Raw genomic sequence first — 18,159 nt, 5'->3', positions numbered from 1 at the left:
TACTTGAAAATCCAGCCCTGATGTCTTCTACCTAACAAGTATTCTCTTCACTATTTAGCTGAAGACTGCATGCACAAAAAAGACAGAACCCCTGTCTTCCTGGAATCAATTGACTATGTTAAGGAAAATGCATAAAAAGTTGAAATAGTTTCCAAAATACAGTATTTTCAAAATGAAAAATGTTGCAAGAACATTTTTGCTGTAGTAAGCTGAATTAAAAAAAGCAAAAAGAGCAAACACATATATTTCATAAGCAAAAAACAGAATTTATCTGTACCTATGAAAAAATTTGGCCTGAAACAGCAGATATGGTTTCCAATTACTTGAAACAGAAAGACCTCAGGTTACTAACGAAGTTGAGGTAGACTACTCTGTTTAAAGTTCTCTGCCACGACCCTGGACTGTGTAACTTAAAAGGATCTCAAACAACCACATTTTATAGATAGGGTCACTGAGGCTGAAAAGTGAAGCGTTTTGTCACATCAATGTGTCACAATAGGTCAGCCTTCCTATTGCCAGGATGCAAAGTGAGGTTCTGGTGATAGGCTGCAGGCTGTTGATGATCGGCTCCACCCAAACCAGTGAACACACTGACATCTAGTTAACTTGATTTGCCTGCAGCAAGCACCTTCTCTGTGTTCCAATGCTCTGTAGTGAGCATCACGGCTGACTGGTACTGCTCTAACATACCCAAAAGACCAGAAACTTTAGGAAACTACCTTTAGGAAAAAACTGTACTGGCTTATGCTTCAAATTCTAGTTTTAGGAGCCAATACTAGTTTCCTTTAAAAGGTCTTTCTTGCTTGTCGGCTACTTTATTCTCCCAGGGAGGAAACTGTTCAATAGTGGAATCAAAACAAGGGATACCTAAGCTCCAGGAAAGTCATTTTCCTGGGAACTAAAATTTTTTTCTCAAGAGGAACTGGGAAAAGTTAAGAATTTTTAAAAGGTTGACCTATGAAAGAGTAACTGACCTAGTCCCCACTTGGTCTAAACAAGGACCAGTGCGCTTGGTGAACAAGTGCCAGACATTCAGAACCGATGTGATCACAGGGAGGACTTTACTGGGAATCTGTCCCATGCCCATCACTCAACTTGCCTTGATAATACTCACAACAATCTTGAGTTAGGTATAGTCTCCTGCTGTAAGAGAATTCAGTTGCCCACTTAGGAAGCCTCTTGTTAATAAAGAGTTATTTCAGCAGAGGAAGTGATTTAGTGTCAGAGTCAGAATAACAAAGTGGTTTTTCTTGCCCAAATTTAAACAAAATTTATTTTAAAAATTAATAGCTCTAATTATGGTTGAGGCACTTGGTATAGAATAGCTTGGTCTAGGGCCTCTAGTATCTGGGTCTGAATGAACATGAAAGCCACTGTAAATCACGTTCTCTAATTGTGGTAGATCCAACTGAGGCTTTCAAAACGTTCAGTGTAGAGGCAGCTTGTTTCAGATGAGGAAAGTGGCCTACCGAGTGAAAGGAAGGGAGTGACACACAGCAGCAATTCACCGGAGAATTCCGCTTTATTAGGGAAAGGTGCTGGGTTATATAGGAAGGGGCATGGGGTGATTGAGGTGTCACTTCTACGGGGCTGGTGGCTATTGGCTAGGTGCTGGGATTAGGGGGGCGAGGGGTGATTGGGCTTCAGGTGGCGCCGGCGGGAACCGAGGACCCGGAAGAGAAGCAGGAAGTTCGCCATCTTATGGGTGGGGGCCCTTCACCGAGAGGCAACCAGCCCAAGGTCACATGGTCTGCAGGTGTCACAAAGGGAGATTCTGCTCCAGGATTCCTGGCTCCCAGTGTCTGCCCTTGGCCAGCCGACCCTCGCTGCCTCCTGACGCGGCCCCCCTCAGGGGAATCCAGCTGAGGTTCCGCTTTATGATAGCCACTCGGGGGGATCCCGAGCTTGCCTCCTCCCACTGACACAACCTACAGCTGCATATGGAACAATTTCCTCTGGGAAAAAAACGAAGAGCTAGAGGAATGACTATTTCACAACAGACAAATGAGGAAAAAAACCCACATGGAAGCAGGTAGGAAAGGCTGACCCAGCCTCCCCATAACACGCCCCCCAGCCCCCCAGGCCCTGCGCAGCGGCCCAGAACGGGAAGGGAGCCCCAAACCTGGGGCTTCCCCGGAGAGCAACGGTTTGTAACCTCCCTGGAGTGCCCCAACTTTTAAGGCCTGCATCTGAGAGACGAGCCCCCAAAACACCTAGCTTACAAAACCAACAGGGCTCGTGCCCGAGAAGACGCGAGGGGCTGCGGCGAACTGAGGACCGTCTCTTAAAGGACGTGCACGTACTCACCACAGGGCCTGGAGAAGCAGCAGCCTCAGAAAAGCGCCCAGACACCTGAGAGCAGCTCACTTACTGATCATCAAGCGCGGACTGAGGGGCAGGGCCTGCTGGGATACCCTCCAGTGGGGAAGCTGGTGGGCGCCATCTTCCTCTCTCTCTGGGTCCTGCTCCAGCTGCGGGTGCCGTGGGGTTTCACTCTAGGCTCCCCCCTTCCCTTGGGCGCCATCTTCATGCTGCGTTGATAACGGTGGCAGGTGCTATCGTTTTTTTCTTTTCTTCTCTGTCTTCGGTGGGTGCCCCCCGACCTGCCATGCTTCTGCCTGGCTGGGCACTTCCCCCAGCTGTGCTCCAGAGGACCAGGACCTCACGTTTATATGTAACAAACTGGACAACGCAGGGAGAAAGGAGACAGAAGACCTAGATTCTAGTTGGAACCTCACCTTTAGTAGCTGCGTGAACTTCTCAATCTCAGGCCCTTCACCTTTCCAAGGAGGATATACACCTTGCCTCCCTTAGTCCAGTTCCTAGAGCTGCACGGTGACCCCCACCGCTTACAACACCCTCCCTCAACCCTCCACGTGGTCAGTCCTTCAGGTCATCTAGGGTCTCTGTCCTTCCGGAGACCTTGCCTCAACTTGGTCCTCCCTTGTTCTCCCACAACCTGTGCAAACATCATCCCATTTTTCACACCATGGGGACAGTGAAGGGATCTTCTCCATTAGATTCTGGAGGGCAGACAGACATTGTGTCATCCCATTCTCAATGACTAATCTAATGTATTTAATACATCACCAAATTAATTGCAGCTCTTTTACAAACTAGTGCTACATAAAAATATTACTCTTGTTAACCACTAAATATTTAAAAATAAAAATTATATTAGTCTTAGATTTTTGGATCTTCAAAAAAACTCCACAAATCTCCAAAGAATTAACAAAGGTTTTGAGTAAACAAACTGACTCAATTCAGGTCCTTCCAAATATTTGCACAGTTTATTTATATTAAATCTTCATATGAAATTGAACCAAATAAAAATGACACAAAATTACCCATAAAAGTTGGCAAAAGAAGTTTATTATGTGGCATAGGTGGGTCTTTGAATTCTAGTAACAGAAAAGCATTTTTCCACTCTTACTCAACTAACAAATTATATATTTGTGATTTTATCTACGTGGCTTGCAGTATCACACTATTAAAGAAAACCTGCCTTTCATTTGTACTTTGGTGCAATTATACAGTAGATACCTCTTCCTCCAGAAAATAAAAATATTCTTGATCTAAATTTAAAATGAAACAAGTTTCTTGCACCACTTGGTAAAAGACTGCAATAAAAATCAAAACAGTAAGCCGCTTAACAAAGATGACGAGACGTCTGCTACAGTTTCAGTCAAACCTCTGCAGGAATGATTTACCAGCTGTCTTTATCTGCCCGGCAGTTTTCACACATGACAGGCGGAACTGTGCCATGAATAGTCACATTCTTCATTTGCTCAAAGGACTCAAATATTGGACTCTAGCACGGGAAATGTCTCTTGGGTCTTAGTAATATACAAATGAATAGAAAAAAAATAGCCTTAGGAAAAATTTCACAATTGTTTGACTAAACAACTCAAACGTTTTTATCACAGCTTTCATATATTAAAAAAGTTTCCTCCAGAGATGACGCTTATTTCTGAAATAAACCCTAGTCACTGTCATCCGATCCACGTTCCGAGCCTCGATCCGAGGCCTCGTTGTTGGATCCCTCGGGTTCTGATTCATTTCCAGAGCCTCGGCCAGAACCCTCATTATCAGATGCTCTCTCTGAACCGTGATCTGACTCGGCACTTGGAGAGGCTGGGCGGGAGTCCACCTCCGAGCCTCCCGAGCGGCTTCTCCCGGACCGCACAGACTCGTTGTCAGATGGTTCGGAGCCCGAGGGCCGCCTCTTTCCGGCTGGCTGGTCACTGTCTGAATCCTCGTCGGACCGCTGTCTTCGGGGCCTGCGGGGGCTGCCGGCCTCGCTGCCGGACCTATGCTGGTTCTCGTCGGAATCACTCTCGGAAGAGGTGCGCTGGTTCCGCGGTTCCCCCTCGTCTGAGTCGCTGTTGCTGTTGCGGGGGTGTCTGCCAAAGACAAGCGCTGGTTAGACTCTTGGGCTCCGGCCGGTGGGCGCCCTCACAAGCAGAGAATGGGCTTTTGAAAAATAAGGGCATTTAATGTTCTATTGTTTTTATCTGGATGGTGTTCACAGAGGTGCTCATTTTGTGACATTTGTTTTGTGTACTTTATGTAAATGTGATTATTTCACAATAAAGGATAAAAAAAGGAAAAAAGAATGAGGCACTTTAGTGAGCAGACAACACTATATAACAGCAAAGGATGACTTTCACTGGGTTGTATCAGGTATCTTTCATCAGAATGAAATATTTCTCAACATCATATCTAAAATTATGAAAAGAAAGGTTTGCATTTGCTTATCTTTATACACAAGTTCATAGCAGCAGAGGTGAAACCCAGGATCTCACCTGGCTATACAGATTTTGAAAAATTAACCCTCTCCCAGGGTGGATGAGTGAGACACTTCCTGTCCGATTACCGTCTGTGCTATCAGATACCTGAAGAGCAAAGTCACCATTCCTATCCTGGGACTGCCACAGCACTAGGGCCCTCCACTGTGACTAGACTTACCCAAGACGGGAAGCTGGGGCTAAAGGGTTCTGCTGCTTGTTTACGTGTGCTCGAGTTCCCCCTACTTGTCAGTTGCTATGTTAAAGGTAAGGGGACTTACGCTTATGCTCGGAATAGTGGTGGCATCCAGGGAATTTTGGCTTCCTGGAGGCTCTGGAGCAAACATTCCCTTTACCACCGTGGCAGCTGCTCACACCCCCAGACTTTTGGAGAAGGGGAAACACTTCTCTGCTGGCATATTCCTCAGTTTGAATTTACATGGCAATATTAGAAGAAAGGAATATTAAATCCTATGGGGTTCAGTCTACTAAGGGTGAAGGAGGTGAAATATATTCACCTCCCTGCAGAAATAAAAACATCTTTGCAGACTGAAGAAAGGCTCCTTGTGCCCACATCTGAAAGAAGAAACCTTGACACACGTTACGGAACTCAGGTCACTGAGAGAACCTGCAGAGTGACTAGGAAGAAGACACTGTATGTTCATCCTTTATATATACCAAAGGCCAGCAGGCCCCCGGGGCCCTATGCGCTCCATCTACTTGGCCGAATAAACAAATGTGTCATGATGGTCAGGACAAAGTTTAACTGAGGCAAGTGGCTCAAATCAACTTAATCAACTTGGCCTTGACCTCAGGTGTAGGTTGGCAGCAGCTCAGCCTCTCACACTGAACTTTCTGCCTACACATTTAACAGTGTTCATTCTAAAACCACGTTTCATTGCTCTGCTCAAGCATGGCTCTAGCCAATGGCCCAGGGCAAGGCCGTGGGCAAGAGCAAGCAGTACTCTCGGGAGGAGTCCGAATTTGTATCAACCAATGTCTTCAGGGAAAAGCGGACTGCAAGTCTTTACAAATGGTTCCCTACAGACCTCTACCCTCCAAGGTCAGCTTCCCCAGCACTCTTAGCCCCTTAACATGCTAACCTCTCACCTCTGCCTCTCCTCTAACCAACCAGGAGTCTATTCTAAGACTCAACTCAAAAAGCCTATTTTTTTTTAATAGAAACATTTCTGACATCCCCTACCATTCCAACTCCAGATTAGGTGTGGTTCCTGGACAGCAATAAAGGAAAAACTTAGTGATAACACTTATGCCACTATAATGTTTATCCATTATTCTCCACTACCTATGAAGCATAACATCCCCAGGGGTATGGTCTGTGTCTGTCTTCTGTATCCCAACACATAGCACACTCTCTCACAGAATAGATGTTCCAAAGTCTGTTGAATGAGTGAATGAAATAGGCTAAGAAGAACATGGTGTGGTATAGATCAGGAAACCTAGTCTAGGAATCCAAATTGGTTAAGGGGGCACCTCAAGCTTGAGGGGCAAGTTTAGGACAAGGGAGGGGAAGGTCAAGAAAGTCCCTATCTCCATGTGGCCAGGATCAGGCAACCCACTCATCATACTGCTCCCAGCCAGTTGGTGGTAGTGTAGCAGAATGATATACTGCATTTAGGAGGATGTCACCTGGGAAATTGTAGCTAATATCCACAAAAAAATGAGATTTCAGAACAGGTTTTCTTTTCTGAGGGACCAGCACACAGTAGGACAAAATGAAAGAGTTAGAGTAAGATATGCCAAGGTTTCTTCCAGCTTTACAGTTCTAAGAAGCTGAGTAAAGCCATGGCACAGCGACAGCTCTCAGGTACCTTTCATCAGAAGAATATACCAAGGGAAAAATTCCTACCCTTCATCAGCAATTTTAAGTTTATCCTCATCTGAAGAATCATCACTAGATGATATTATGGCTTTGGATTTTATTTTTCCCTTCATTGAAGGAGGCAGACGCTCTGGCTTGGACTAAAGAAAGAAGAAAAATAACAGATCAGTCAAGACTCTCACATTAGGACATCTTGTTAAACTGGGTTTGTACTGTAGTGATACAATCAAACAGCAACCAATAAACAAGCATCTGTGCTTGAAGAAATTGCAGGGAGAGAAAGCATGCTAATGTCCTGCAACTCTATGTCTACAGGGGACAGAAAACCCAGTACTATGAATGAACTTACAGTCTTCTTCTTCTCTGCTCTTGATGGACGGCGCTTTTTCAGTCTGGGGCCATTTTCTGTTTCATCATCGTCAGATCCTTCTTCTCCCTTTGGAGGTCTTAAGTAGTGAACACCAAGAGAAAGTTTGTCAGGATTCACTCATGCCCATAAAGTTGAAGACTACTTTGCATCAAAACATTATCCATTCTGAACACACTTCTCTGAGTGCTGTCCTCGACCACAGCGGGCACTCCTGAACGGCAGATGCCGTAACTTACCCTTGCTGCAGATGGCTTGGTAGTCTGTAAAAGCAGGTATTTGTCAACTAATTCATTCACTGTTGAGCCCCTTATTAATCTAAGATAAACTTGAATCTTCCACTTGGTGGAGTGATAAAGGCTGTGAGGAAAGACCAGACTCCAGACCTCAGTATCTTTCCCCTCCTTCTTCCTTCCCAACTGCTCACTCTAGGCTTGCTCATGCCTTAGCACAGCTTCAGCTCCACAGGTCTGTATTTAAATGAATTCATCAGGTTCTTTCCCAAGTATAATCAGCCAAGGGAAGGAAAGAACAAGTCTAGGTAAGGTAGCCAATCAGAGGTTCTTGGACAAGGAAGCACCACGAGAGAGGAAAGGGACAGCTTAGGGGCACCTCCAGGTGAGGGATGGGCCTGGCACCACATATCTTAATAGCCGATGGCACTGGGAAGATAAGAATGCCCTTCTTTAACACTAGTTAACATTTTATATGTCCAGGAAAACCATGAGGAGGGCATCACAATGACCATTTCACAGAGGGGACACTGAGGCTTGGTAAACTTTCTAACACTGCACATGGACAGTTAGTGGGGATGCACCAGGCTTTCTCATTCTAAATTGCATACATTTTCCAATTAATATTACAAAAAAGACATAAGAAAGGCAGTTTTGACTATTGTATAGCTCTCAGAAGGCAAGCTGGGGAGGTATGTGGGGATTCCAAGTACTTGGGATTTTGTACTGGAGTCTTATGATTAAAACAGGAAGTGGGGGAACAAAAGGCTTCACTGTCTCGGAAGATCAAGTGATTATCAGGTATTCTCAAATTCTAAGTGTAAGAAAGATTCAGAAGGCAAAAGGTCTTCTGCCACCTTTATAAGGTTATTTAAAACACATTAATGATAATACCTTCTCCTCTTCTTCTTCTTTCTTTCACCACTCTCCTCTTCTTCACCTTCCTGTTCACTTCCACTACCCTTCCTTCTCTTCTTCTTTTTGGATATAGGCAGGTCATCATCGGTGTCATCATTGACAAACTCATCAAACTCCCCTCCCTTCTTAGAACGCTGAAATCCAAACAGGTGACAGTCAGTTCTTTCCTGCTGGAAGTGTGGCTGGAATGCTATGGTCTAGAGAGAGGCCTTATCCTATTATCTGGCAAACAAAGGATATGTTACCAAGTCACAGAGAAGTGTTTGGTAAGGCCCATATTTTAAAGACTTCTAATTAGGAGGAATGTCTCATGTGGCAAAATCAGCAACTACTTAGGTCACTACAAGGTAAAATGTACTGAGCTAACATTGGAATGCATTTTTAAACACTGGATACCATTTAAAGCTCTCTGTTGGAAGACCGTCTCTTAACAAAGGAGGAAGTCAAATCTAAGGACTAAGTACTAAGTGAATATAGCCAATTATCTCCATTTCTGAAAGTCAAGACAGACTGGTGCCATCACTGTTAGTAGGAGCCATATCTTACCCGTCCACCACCACCACCTCTCTTCTTTTCTTTTGCTGCTTCAGACTCTCCAGTAAACATAAGGATATTTTTGGTCTTCTCTACATACTGGGCCCGCTGTTCCAGAAGTTTCTTTTGCTCTTCCTTTTCTCGGAGACGTTTTTCTTCCTATGAGGTAAAAAGCATAGGAAAAAACTTCACCAGAATGTTCTTAGGATGAAAAAAATCATAGCTACCATCAGAAGGGATTTTTTTTAACATACAAAGTATATAAAGGCACACAATTCTCCAACTGTAATATAATTAAACACATAATACCTGTTCTTTAAGAAGTTTCTGCCTTAGCAGTTCTTTTTCTTGCTCTTGTTTGGCCCGCAGCTCCCTCTCTTCTTCGTCCTGTTTGCGTGCCCGGGCCACATGGTATTGGGCCTGGCTCAGCAAGTCAGAGCATTGTCTAGGACAGTTCATATTTAGAGAAATATGAATGCAGCTGGTATATATTTTTGTTCAAAAACTCAAAGCATCTGTTTTCCTTACATAAATTAAAAAGTCTGAAGCAGGACCATCAGCTGATATTTATGAGAAGACTTAATCAGTAAAATTAACTTAGTTTCTCATAAGCCAATATTGTCAACTACATTAAGTTTCCAAAGCATAAAAGTTTTCCCAAAGCACAGCTGAAAAGATTTCCAACATTATCTTTACACATGACTCAAAGAGTCAGGAATCATATTTTGATTCTGGTGACATAGCTGATGTTAGTGAAATAGATAGAAAAGAATTTTCCTACCTGACTTAAGCACTTGCACTAAATCAGTTCTGCCATATTTCCTGAAAGGATCCTTAGGAAAAAGTCTTGGTCCAGGCTAAGGAGTCCCAGAGAGGAGTGTGAAAGACTGATCCCAGGAAAGCCAGTAACCTGTTCACTACTGTATCACTCTCTCAGCCCACATGGATATCACTGACTTACCCAAAGTCACCTTCTAAAGTAGTTAACATTACCTGGCTTCTGTAGCAGCAAGGGCCAAATCGAATCTCATTTTATCTCCCACTTTACTCAAGTAACTGAAGTATCTAAATAGAATGCAAAAATAAAATACCTTACTTGACAAAAAAATTCTAATGAAATAGGCCCTTTAGATTTTAATCTGTTCTACAAAAATAGTCTGAGAAAAGGCTTACATATTGATTGACTTGCATGAATGTATTTAATACTCAAAGGGCTATCATCTCAATAGGAAAATTATATATGCAACTCATTTAAAAAAAGAATCTCATCAATATACTACTAAATACGTTGACTAAAAGAGAAGCTCATTAAGATATGCAGTTATATTTAATGTTATCAGTAAATTCACAAATAACTAAAAATCAGTTCAAGCAATTAGTAGTTTAATTAGTACTAAATACTTAACTGACTAAATATGTCAGCATGGAGCTTAAGAGGCATAGACCATGAAGGCACTTACACTCTATGGGCAAAGCAAGAAAGCTTAAACAAGAATTCAAATAAGGTTGGACAGAACCTGAAGAGGTATCAGGTTTTAATTTTACCACACATTAATTACCAAGTAAATGCTATAAAGTTCCACATTGAGCTGAGTTGAAAAAACCTACTTGGTACTTAAGAGGAAAGGCCTTAATCATACATAGCTCAATGTAAGTCAATAAAAAGACACACTTGGATAACAAGTAAAACCAACGTAAGTAGAGTCCAAAATTTCAAGTAGGTAAGATGCTGAGTTGTATTATTGTCAAATTAATGAAAAATTTTGGGCAAGCTTGCAAAGCTAGCCAGCCAGTCCTAGGGGTCAGCTTATGGGACAGGCTCCTGGGTATGGTCTGGTGCCACCTGGTGGCAGCTGTCTGCTTTGGCTTAAAAATAGAGGGATTGCTAATAGAGAATGAATTCCCTTTTGAGGGAAGTGATTTTCAGCACCTTTTGAGACATGGGTTTAAGGAAGCAAAGCACTTCAGAGGTTGTTTCTACAAAATCTTTACCTGTGTGCAAGCTCCAGTTCTTTCACAGCATTAAGTACTTCCTTCAGATTACTCTTTTCATCTTTCAGGACAGAGGTAGCTAATCTTTGCAGGACCAAGGCCACATTAAACATAAGAACTGTATCACTGGGTGCCACATGTCTAGCCTATTAAAAAAAAAGGCAAATCTTTCATATATTCTAATAACATAGAAAGGACTTTAGTCAAATAGAGGGTTAGGTATATGAACATGCACAAAACAGAATTTTAAAAAATACAATGCAGTATAGAACTGAATGAGAATAATAACAAGTTGTTTTTACCTTCAGCAAAGTCTGTTTGCATTCCTGTAACTTGCCACACTTGAAGAGGGCCCGAGCCAAATACAGCAGAACTTCAGTGTTCTGGTGCTTATAGAACTTTCTGAGGCAGTTTTCATACTACAATACAACAAAAAGTTAAGATACACAGGATTAAATTACATTGTCATTTTGTAACAAATTTTCAAGTGATTTGAAAGCTCAATGAAAAGGTATTTTACCCTTTCAATGGTTAATTTCAAAGAATAACTGAGTGACTTTTGACATTCACCAGGTTACATTTTTACAACAGAGAAATCTAATCATAAGAAAAAGTAGAGACTCAAAATAATTGTTACATTTGAAAACTGGACCAACACTAAAAGGAGAAACAGACTGGAAGACTGGAAGGCCCTTTTCATCTTTAGTAAAACTATCTAGAATCAGCTTATTAACAACTTACTAGAAGTCATACACTTGGCTTCTATGAGTTATGCTCTCTGCCACCTTCCTTTAGGATTGGTGGAACCTACTGGCCATGAGCATGAGAAACTGCAGTTTTATTTAACTTGTTGGTAAAACCAGTATAGCAACACTGGTATTAATTTTGCCATGAACATGTCACTTTTTTACCATGGAACATATCTTGTCATAGGAAAGAGCTTTTTCATGGAAGATGGCTAGAAAGTTTCCCCTGAATACACTAGTTATTAATTTGTTATACTTTTTCTATTTGTTGAGTGCTTGAACTTGAAATAAGAGTCATACTCAGCATCTATAGTATATTAAAAAGTTAAAAGGTATTTAAAAAGTATTTTTAAAAGGCAACACTATTATTCTGCAGATCAGGAAGGCCCACCTCCAAAAATACAGCCTCTGAGACTACCGCATGCAATTTGGGCTCTGTAAGTCCTTTGACTAATGCCTTTCCAATATTCTGAACTCAATAATAACCACCTTTCTTAGAAAAAAAAATTAACCACTTCCCAGAGCCTGGACTGCTCTTGTCTTTTACTTTTGGTAAGGAGTTGGCTTTTTCTGACCATAGTATTTCCCATAGAGCCTTAGAGCCTTTTTACTTTTTAATACACTATAGATGCTGAGTATGACTCTTATTTCAAGTTCAAGCACTAAACAAACAGAAAAAAGTATAACAAAATCCTATAGTCACGAAAACTTTTCCCCACAGAGCTTTTTTCTCTTTTTAAAATGTCATTTAGCCTTTCTGAAACTCAGTTCTCCTGTCTGAGAAATTAAAGGGTAAAATAAGCAAATGAATATTAAGTGCTACGATCTTCTGGGTACTTACTGATCTGCAGGTGTGTCAATGCCAAGTATGCTGCCAAGTATTTTTAATACTAGATCCTCACTAAATTCTATGAGATTAACTATCTGTATTTTAGAGACAGAGAAACTGAACCAGAGAGGATATCCTTTGCCTAAGGCATGCAACGAGTGGCAGAACCAGGATGTACATCTCTGTCTGGACATCAAAGACTGGCCTTAATATTATATAATTATAAATGTTCAAAGAGACACAGTATAACAAGAGGTAGCATGCAGCTTCATAGCAGGGCTATATAATTAAGAAAATATGTGCTTAACAATGAACATGATACTAAAATATCTTGCAAGGTAAGACATTACCATCTGAACAGCACTGATATATTGCTTTTGTTCCACATAGATGTGTGCTAGGTTCAACCACACATCACTGATATCTGCTGTTGCTTCTCTTACTTGGGCAAATACATCACGAGCTTCACGGAAATATCCTTTGTGGGCCAAAACAGCTCCTAAAATTATGAAAAGGCCTCACATTTAATAATTTTCTCATTGTAGCCAGAAAAACAACTGAAAGTCCTGTTTTAAAATAGTTGTTCATAAAACCTTTAGTACATCCCTAACATCTAGGGAGAAATTCTGATCTTTAAACATTCCTCCAAAATCATTCATTTCACAAATCATTATGGATATGCAAATCTTATAATCACCTATGCCATTAGCAGCGTACAGATTCTTCGCATCATTTCTGAGTACTTGTTTGTAGATGGCGAGGGCACGATCTTGATGACGCTTTTCCTATAAAAAGAAACAAACATTTTTTAAAAATTCAAACTAGAATCAAACAACCATCACTTTTGGTTTAAAGAGACAAAAAGAAATTACCTTTTCTCGATCTCGAGTGGGCTGATGCAAAGTTTGGAGCCAGACATTGCCAAGGGCCAGCATAGAGTAAGTGTCACTCTGTGTAGCTGGTTGTTTTAATATCCTCTCAAATTTCTTCTGGCCTGGGCCCCACTCTTGTTTTGCCAAATGAAGATTACCAATCAAAGACCAAGCATCTGGATGGTCCTGAAACACATATATAAAAAGAAGCAAATCTGCAATTTGGATTCAGAGAGATCAATCATCTTTCCACGGTAACTGAATACTGAAGAGGTTTACAAGCTACATTTACAATGGTGTTTTTCAAACTGATAGCAGAAAGAGATCAGTGAATTGTAAAATCAATTTACTGTATAGTTATCAGCATAAGTGATGCAATGGAATACAATGTGGTAAAAATATCAGTGTATTGTACATGGCAAAGAGTACATAATGATTTGCAAAACTTTCAGTTGTTCGTGCACACACGTGTATATGAGGCTATGATGGGAGATCTATTTCTTATGGTGGGTCACCATCAAAAACTGTAGATGACTTCTATACTGACACACCTCATTTTGTTGTACTTTGCCTTACTGTGCTTTGCAGATACTGTGTCTTTACCAATTGGAGATTGTGACAACCCTGTGTTGAGCAAGTCTATCGGCACCATTTCTCCAATAGGATTTACTCACTTCATGTCTCTGTCACATTTCGGAAATTCTTGTGATATTACAAAAGTTTTCATTATTATTATTATATTTGTTATGGTGATCTGTGATCAGTGATGTTCAGCTGATGAACAGTTGATTACCATTGTAATTATTTTTGGGTGTCATGAACCATGCCTATATAAGATGGTAAACTTAACTGATTAATGTTGCATGTGTTCTGACTACTCTGCCAACCAGGTGTTTCCCCATCTCGCTCTCTGTTCTCAGGCCTCCTTATTCCCTGAGACACAACACTGAAATTAGGTCAATTAATAACCCTACAATGGCCTCTAACTGTTCAAATGAAAGGAATAGTTGAATATTTCTCACTTTAAATCAAAAGCTAAAAAATGACTAAGCTTAAGACATGTGGAAAGCTGAAACACACTGAAAGCTAAGTTAGATAGGCTAATTGAAACAGGTGAGTTATAAATGCAAAGGAAAAGTTCTAAAGGAAATGCTACTCCAGTGAACACATGATTGATAAGAAAGTGAAGCAGCCTTATTGCTGATGTGGAGGAAATTTCAGTGGTCTGGACAGAAGATCAAACCAACCATGACATTCCCTTAAGTCAAAGCCTAATCCAGAACAAAGGCCTGTCTTTAATTCTATGAAGGCTGAGTGAGATAAGGAAGCTGTAGAAGCTAGCTAGTCTGAAGCTAGCAGAGGCTGGTTCATGAGACCTAAGGAAAGAAGCCACCTATATAACATCAAAGTGCAAGGTGAAGCAGCAAGTACTGATGTAGAAGTTGCAGCAGGTTATCCAGATCTAGCTAAGATAATGAATGAAGGTGGTTACACTTAATAACAGATTCTCAATGTAGATGAAATAGCCTTATATTGGTAGAGATGTCACCTAGGACTTTCATAGCTGGAGAAAAGTCAATGCTTGGCTTCAAAGCTTCGAGGGACATGCTGACTCTTATTAGGGGCTCATGCAACTGGCTACCTTGAGTTGAAGCTGCTCATTTACCATTCCTAAAGTCCTTAAGAATTACGCTAAATCTACTCTGCTTGTGCTCTATAAATGGAACAACAAAGTCTGGATGACTCATATCTGTCATGGTTCATTAAATAGTTAAAGCCCTCTGTTGAGACCTACTGCTCAGAAAAAAAGATCCCTTTCAAAATATGACTGCTCACTGACAATGCACCCGGTCACCCAAGAGTGCTGATGGAGATGGACAGTGAGATGAATGTTGTTTTCATGCCTGCTAACACAACATCCATTCTGCAGCCCATGGAATTTCAACTTCAAGTCTTATTATTTAAGAAAAACATTTTGTAAGGCTATAGCTGCCATAGATAATGATACCTCTAATGGATGTGAGCAGAGTCAACTGAAAACCTTCTGAAAAGGATTTAGCATTCTAGAGGCCAGTAAGAACATTTGTGATTCATGGGAAGTGGTCAAAATACCAACATTAACAGGAGTTTAGAAGAGGTTTATTCCAACCCTCATGGATGACTTTGAGGGGTTCATGACTTTAGTGGAGGAAATAACTGCAATTGCAGTGGAAATAGCAAGAGAACTAGAGTTCAAAGTGAAGTCTGAAGATGTGGCTGAATTGCTTCAATCCCATGACAATACTTGAATGGGTGAGGTGTTGCTTCTTATATATAAGCAAAGAAAATGATTTCTTGAGATGAAATCTACTCCTTCAACAAGTTTTGGTGATGATGCTGTGAAGATTGTTAAAATGACACTAAAGAATTTAGAAAACTACATAAACTTAGTTGATAAAACAGGAGCATTGTTTGGGAGGATTGACTCCAATTTTGAAAGAAGTTCTACCATGGGTAAAATGCTAACAAACAGCATTGCAGGCTGCAGAGAATTTTCTGCAAAAGGAAGATTCAGTTGAAGCAGCAAACTTCATTTTCATTTCAAGAAATTGCCACAGTCAGCCCAGCCTTCAGCAACCAGGACCCTGATCAGGCAGCAGCCCTTAACACTGAGGCAAGACCCTCCACCAGCAAAAAGATTATGGCTCACTGAAAGCTCAGATGATGGTTAGCATGTTTTGGAAATAAAAGTATTTTTAAATGTTTTTGTAGATGTAATGCAATTGCACACTTAAGAAACTACTGTACTGTGTAAACATAACTTTTGTATGCACTAGGAAACAAAAGAATTAATCTGACTTGCTTTATTGTGATATTTGCTTTATCGTGGCCATCTATAACAGAATATGCACTATCTCTGAGCTATACTTGTTAGTATCTTTAACAAGTAAATGGGAGATGCCAAGATATTAGAAATGTGATTGCCATTAAAAGGAAAAACTGATTTACTGGGGGAAAAAAGTTAAATAACTATTTTTCAAACATAAGAGTTAATATTACCAACCTGATTAATCTGAAGAGCTTCCTTGAACCAATCAGAAGCCTCATAAAAGTTTCCTTTATCTCTAGCCATGGCTCCTAGCCGCAGATAGCCTGAAAATATACATTTAAAGCTTTTATCTTTAAAATATTAGCTATAATAAAGAATCATAATTTTAAAGTCATACATTCAAAACAATTGTTTTTTATTAACACATTCATACAATGAACAGAAAGTCCCCTCAGGTGAAAGAATATCAAACATCAATATAACTAATAATCTAACAAGTTAAAGAGCAACTCTGTCACTTTCAAGTCTTATTGTTTGAAACCTCAGCTTTATCTCTTCCACTTCATTCCCAATGTTAGCATTCTGGTCAAAGTCCTTAACTCAAGCTGTTATTTTAAAAGCTTGGAGCTGTCTGTTTCCAATTTCTCTCTCAAGTATAGTTCTGTCAGCTTCTTTTCCTTAAAAAACTGCTTATTCTGGCAAAACAGTGAAAACATGGACTACTACGGATTACCAGTTTGAAAACCTGGTCTCTAACTGTGGTTCTTCCCTTTAAATGATAATACAAAAGTGCAACACAAATTGTTATTTTCTCCAGCAAATGTCACTCTCCTTAAGAAACCAATAATGGCTTACTACTGCCTATCAAATCAATTCAAATTTAGTCTAGCATTCAACTAAAATCTTACTTATTTAAAATCACTTTTGTATCCATAACAGCATGACAGAGGCCAAATCAATAGCTCCTGATTTAACCAAAGTCAAAACATCATAGCTTCAGGTTCTTTTTAGGGAAGTACAGTATGTATATTTTTAATTAAAAACTTTCAGAATTTCGCAACATCTAGGTTGTAAATACTCAAGGTAGGACATTTTTTAGCAATAATTATTTCAAGGGAAAATATTGCTCTATTATAAACAATGCAAATAAAATGTTTATATAAAATAAAAGCAAGACCATCAGAAAGGTAAATCTGTCACCAAATATGCCAAGCACTTCTTAAAAATTTAATAAATGTAGCTTGCCCACTAAAGATAAGCAAGTCTATGACACATGGTCCAACTGATTTTTAGTTGTTTATAAGTTTCTAGCATAAATTTAAGTCAAGCTGCATCTTTGTTTTTTAAGGCCACAATTTGCCTTGAAGAGAAGGGGATATTATAACCTTCAAAATTTTTTACAATTGGTTCTAACAAAGATATTTTTTCAGGCTAAATTTTTGCAGCTGCTGTAGGAATTTTAATATACAAACACAAAAAAGTTTAAAATTCTTACAGTCAACATAATTAGGATGTTCCCGTAAGATGTCTTTATATATTTTTTCTGCTTCATGGAATTCACACATTGCCTCATACAGTCTGGCTAAATTGTATGATGTTGTAACAGAAATGGCATTATAATAATGTTCATCATGCTCAGCTTCTGCCTTTGCACGATCCAATGATGCCAAAAAATATTTCTATGAGAAAGAAAATTACATTGTTAAAAGACTTAGGTGCTACATCTAAAAAAGTGTGCATTCAACTTGATAGTATTAAAAAAAGGAAGTATTTCTATTTTCCTACCTTTGCCTCTCCTAAATTTCCAAGTCTAAAATGGAGGGCACCCACATTATTCAGAATCTCTGGGGGGACATCGGCCTGGACTTTCTCCTGAAGGATCCGTGTTGCTGTTCCATAGGCTGAAAGGGCACCCTGTATTTTCATGGTGGACAGAATAAGGTGTATATGTAAAAATGAAAGAAAGACTACATCAAGCATTAGGTAGGAGATGAAAAACATTGCTAAAATACCTGTATATCAGTCTGTTCTAAGATTTGTGCCAATTCAATCCAAGCTTCAACATCATCAGGGTACTGTTCTGTGACCTTCTTCAAATGACCCTGGGATCAAACAGATCATCATCTATTCCAACTGCCGGCTGTCAAAGTAAAGAGTGGTGGCTACTCTACCCTGCTTAATAATTCAACTGTTTTTATTTCAACTGGAACAAGCTCAGCTGACAAAACT

General features: G+C 40.2%; 1 protein-coding gene across 2 annotated transcripts in view; it reads right to left on the bottom strand.

Moving 5' to 3' along the window:
* Positions 1 to 3,350: 3,350 nt before the first annotated feature.
* Positions 3,351 to 18,159, bottom strand: part of CTR9 (CTR9 homolog, Paf1/RNA polymerase II complex component) — a 36,067-nt gene continuing 21,258 nt past the window's right edge. Inside the window, exons 10-25 of one of the 2 annotated variants that reach the window (XM_036918015.2) lie at positions 17,943 to 18,032; positions 17,716 to 17,844; positions 17,426 to 17,609; positions 16,165 to 16,253; positions 13,122 to 13,307; positions 12,947 to 13,034; positions 12,693 to 12,748; positions 10,977 to 11,093; positions 10,675 to 10,820; positions 9,676 to 9,747; positions 8,992 to 9,127; positions 8,695 to 8,841; positions 8,125 to 8,282; positions 6,980 to 7,076; positions 6,658 to 6,770; positions 3,351 to 4,403 (exon numbers count right to left, since the gene is read on the bottom strand). In XM_036918015.2, the coding sequence (XP_036773910.2) occupies positions 3,983 to 4,403; positions 6,658 to 6,770; positions 6,980 to 7,076; positions 8,125 to 8,282; positions 8,695 to 8,841; positions 8,992 to 9,127; positions 9,676 to 9,747; positions 10,675 to 10,820; positions 10,977 to 11,093; positions 12,693 to 12,748; positions 12,947 to 13,034; positions 13,122 to 13,307; positions 16,165 to 16,253; positions 17,426 to 17,609; positions 17,716 to 17,844; positions 17,943 to 18,032 (2,229 nt within the window). In that variant the 3' untranslated portion in view covers positions 3,351 to 3,982. Of the gene's footprint in view, positions 4,404 to 6,657; positions 6,771 to 6,979; positions 7,077 to 8,124; positions 8,283 to 8,694; positions 8,842 to 8,991; positions 9,128 to 9,675; positions 9,748 to 10,674; positions 10,821 to 10,976; positions 11,094 to 12,599; positions 12,749 to 12,946; positions 13,035 to 13,121; positions 13,308 to 16,164; positions 16,254 to 17,425; positions 17,610 to 17,715; positions 17,845 to 17,942; positions 18,033 to 18,159 lie in introns of both variants that reach the window. The other variant, XM_036918014.2, reaches the window with a different exon arrangement.

This window comes from Manis pentadactyla, chromosome 9 (assembly GCF_030020395.1).
Source record: "Manis pentadactyla isolate mManPen7 chromosome 9, mManPen7.hap1, whole genome shotgun sequence".
NCBI classification, from domain to species: Eukaryota; Metazoa; Chordata; class Mammalia; order Pholidota; family Manidae; genus Manis; species Manis pentadactyla.
This window is presented reverse-complemented; position numbering and strand designations above follow the sequence as displayed.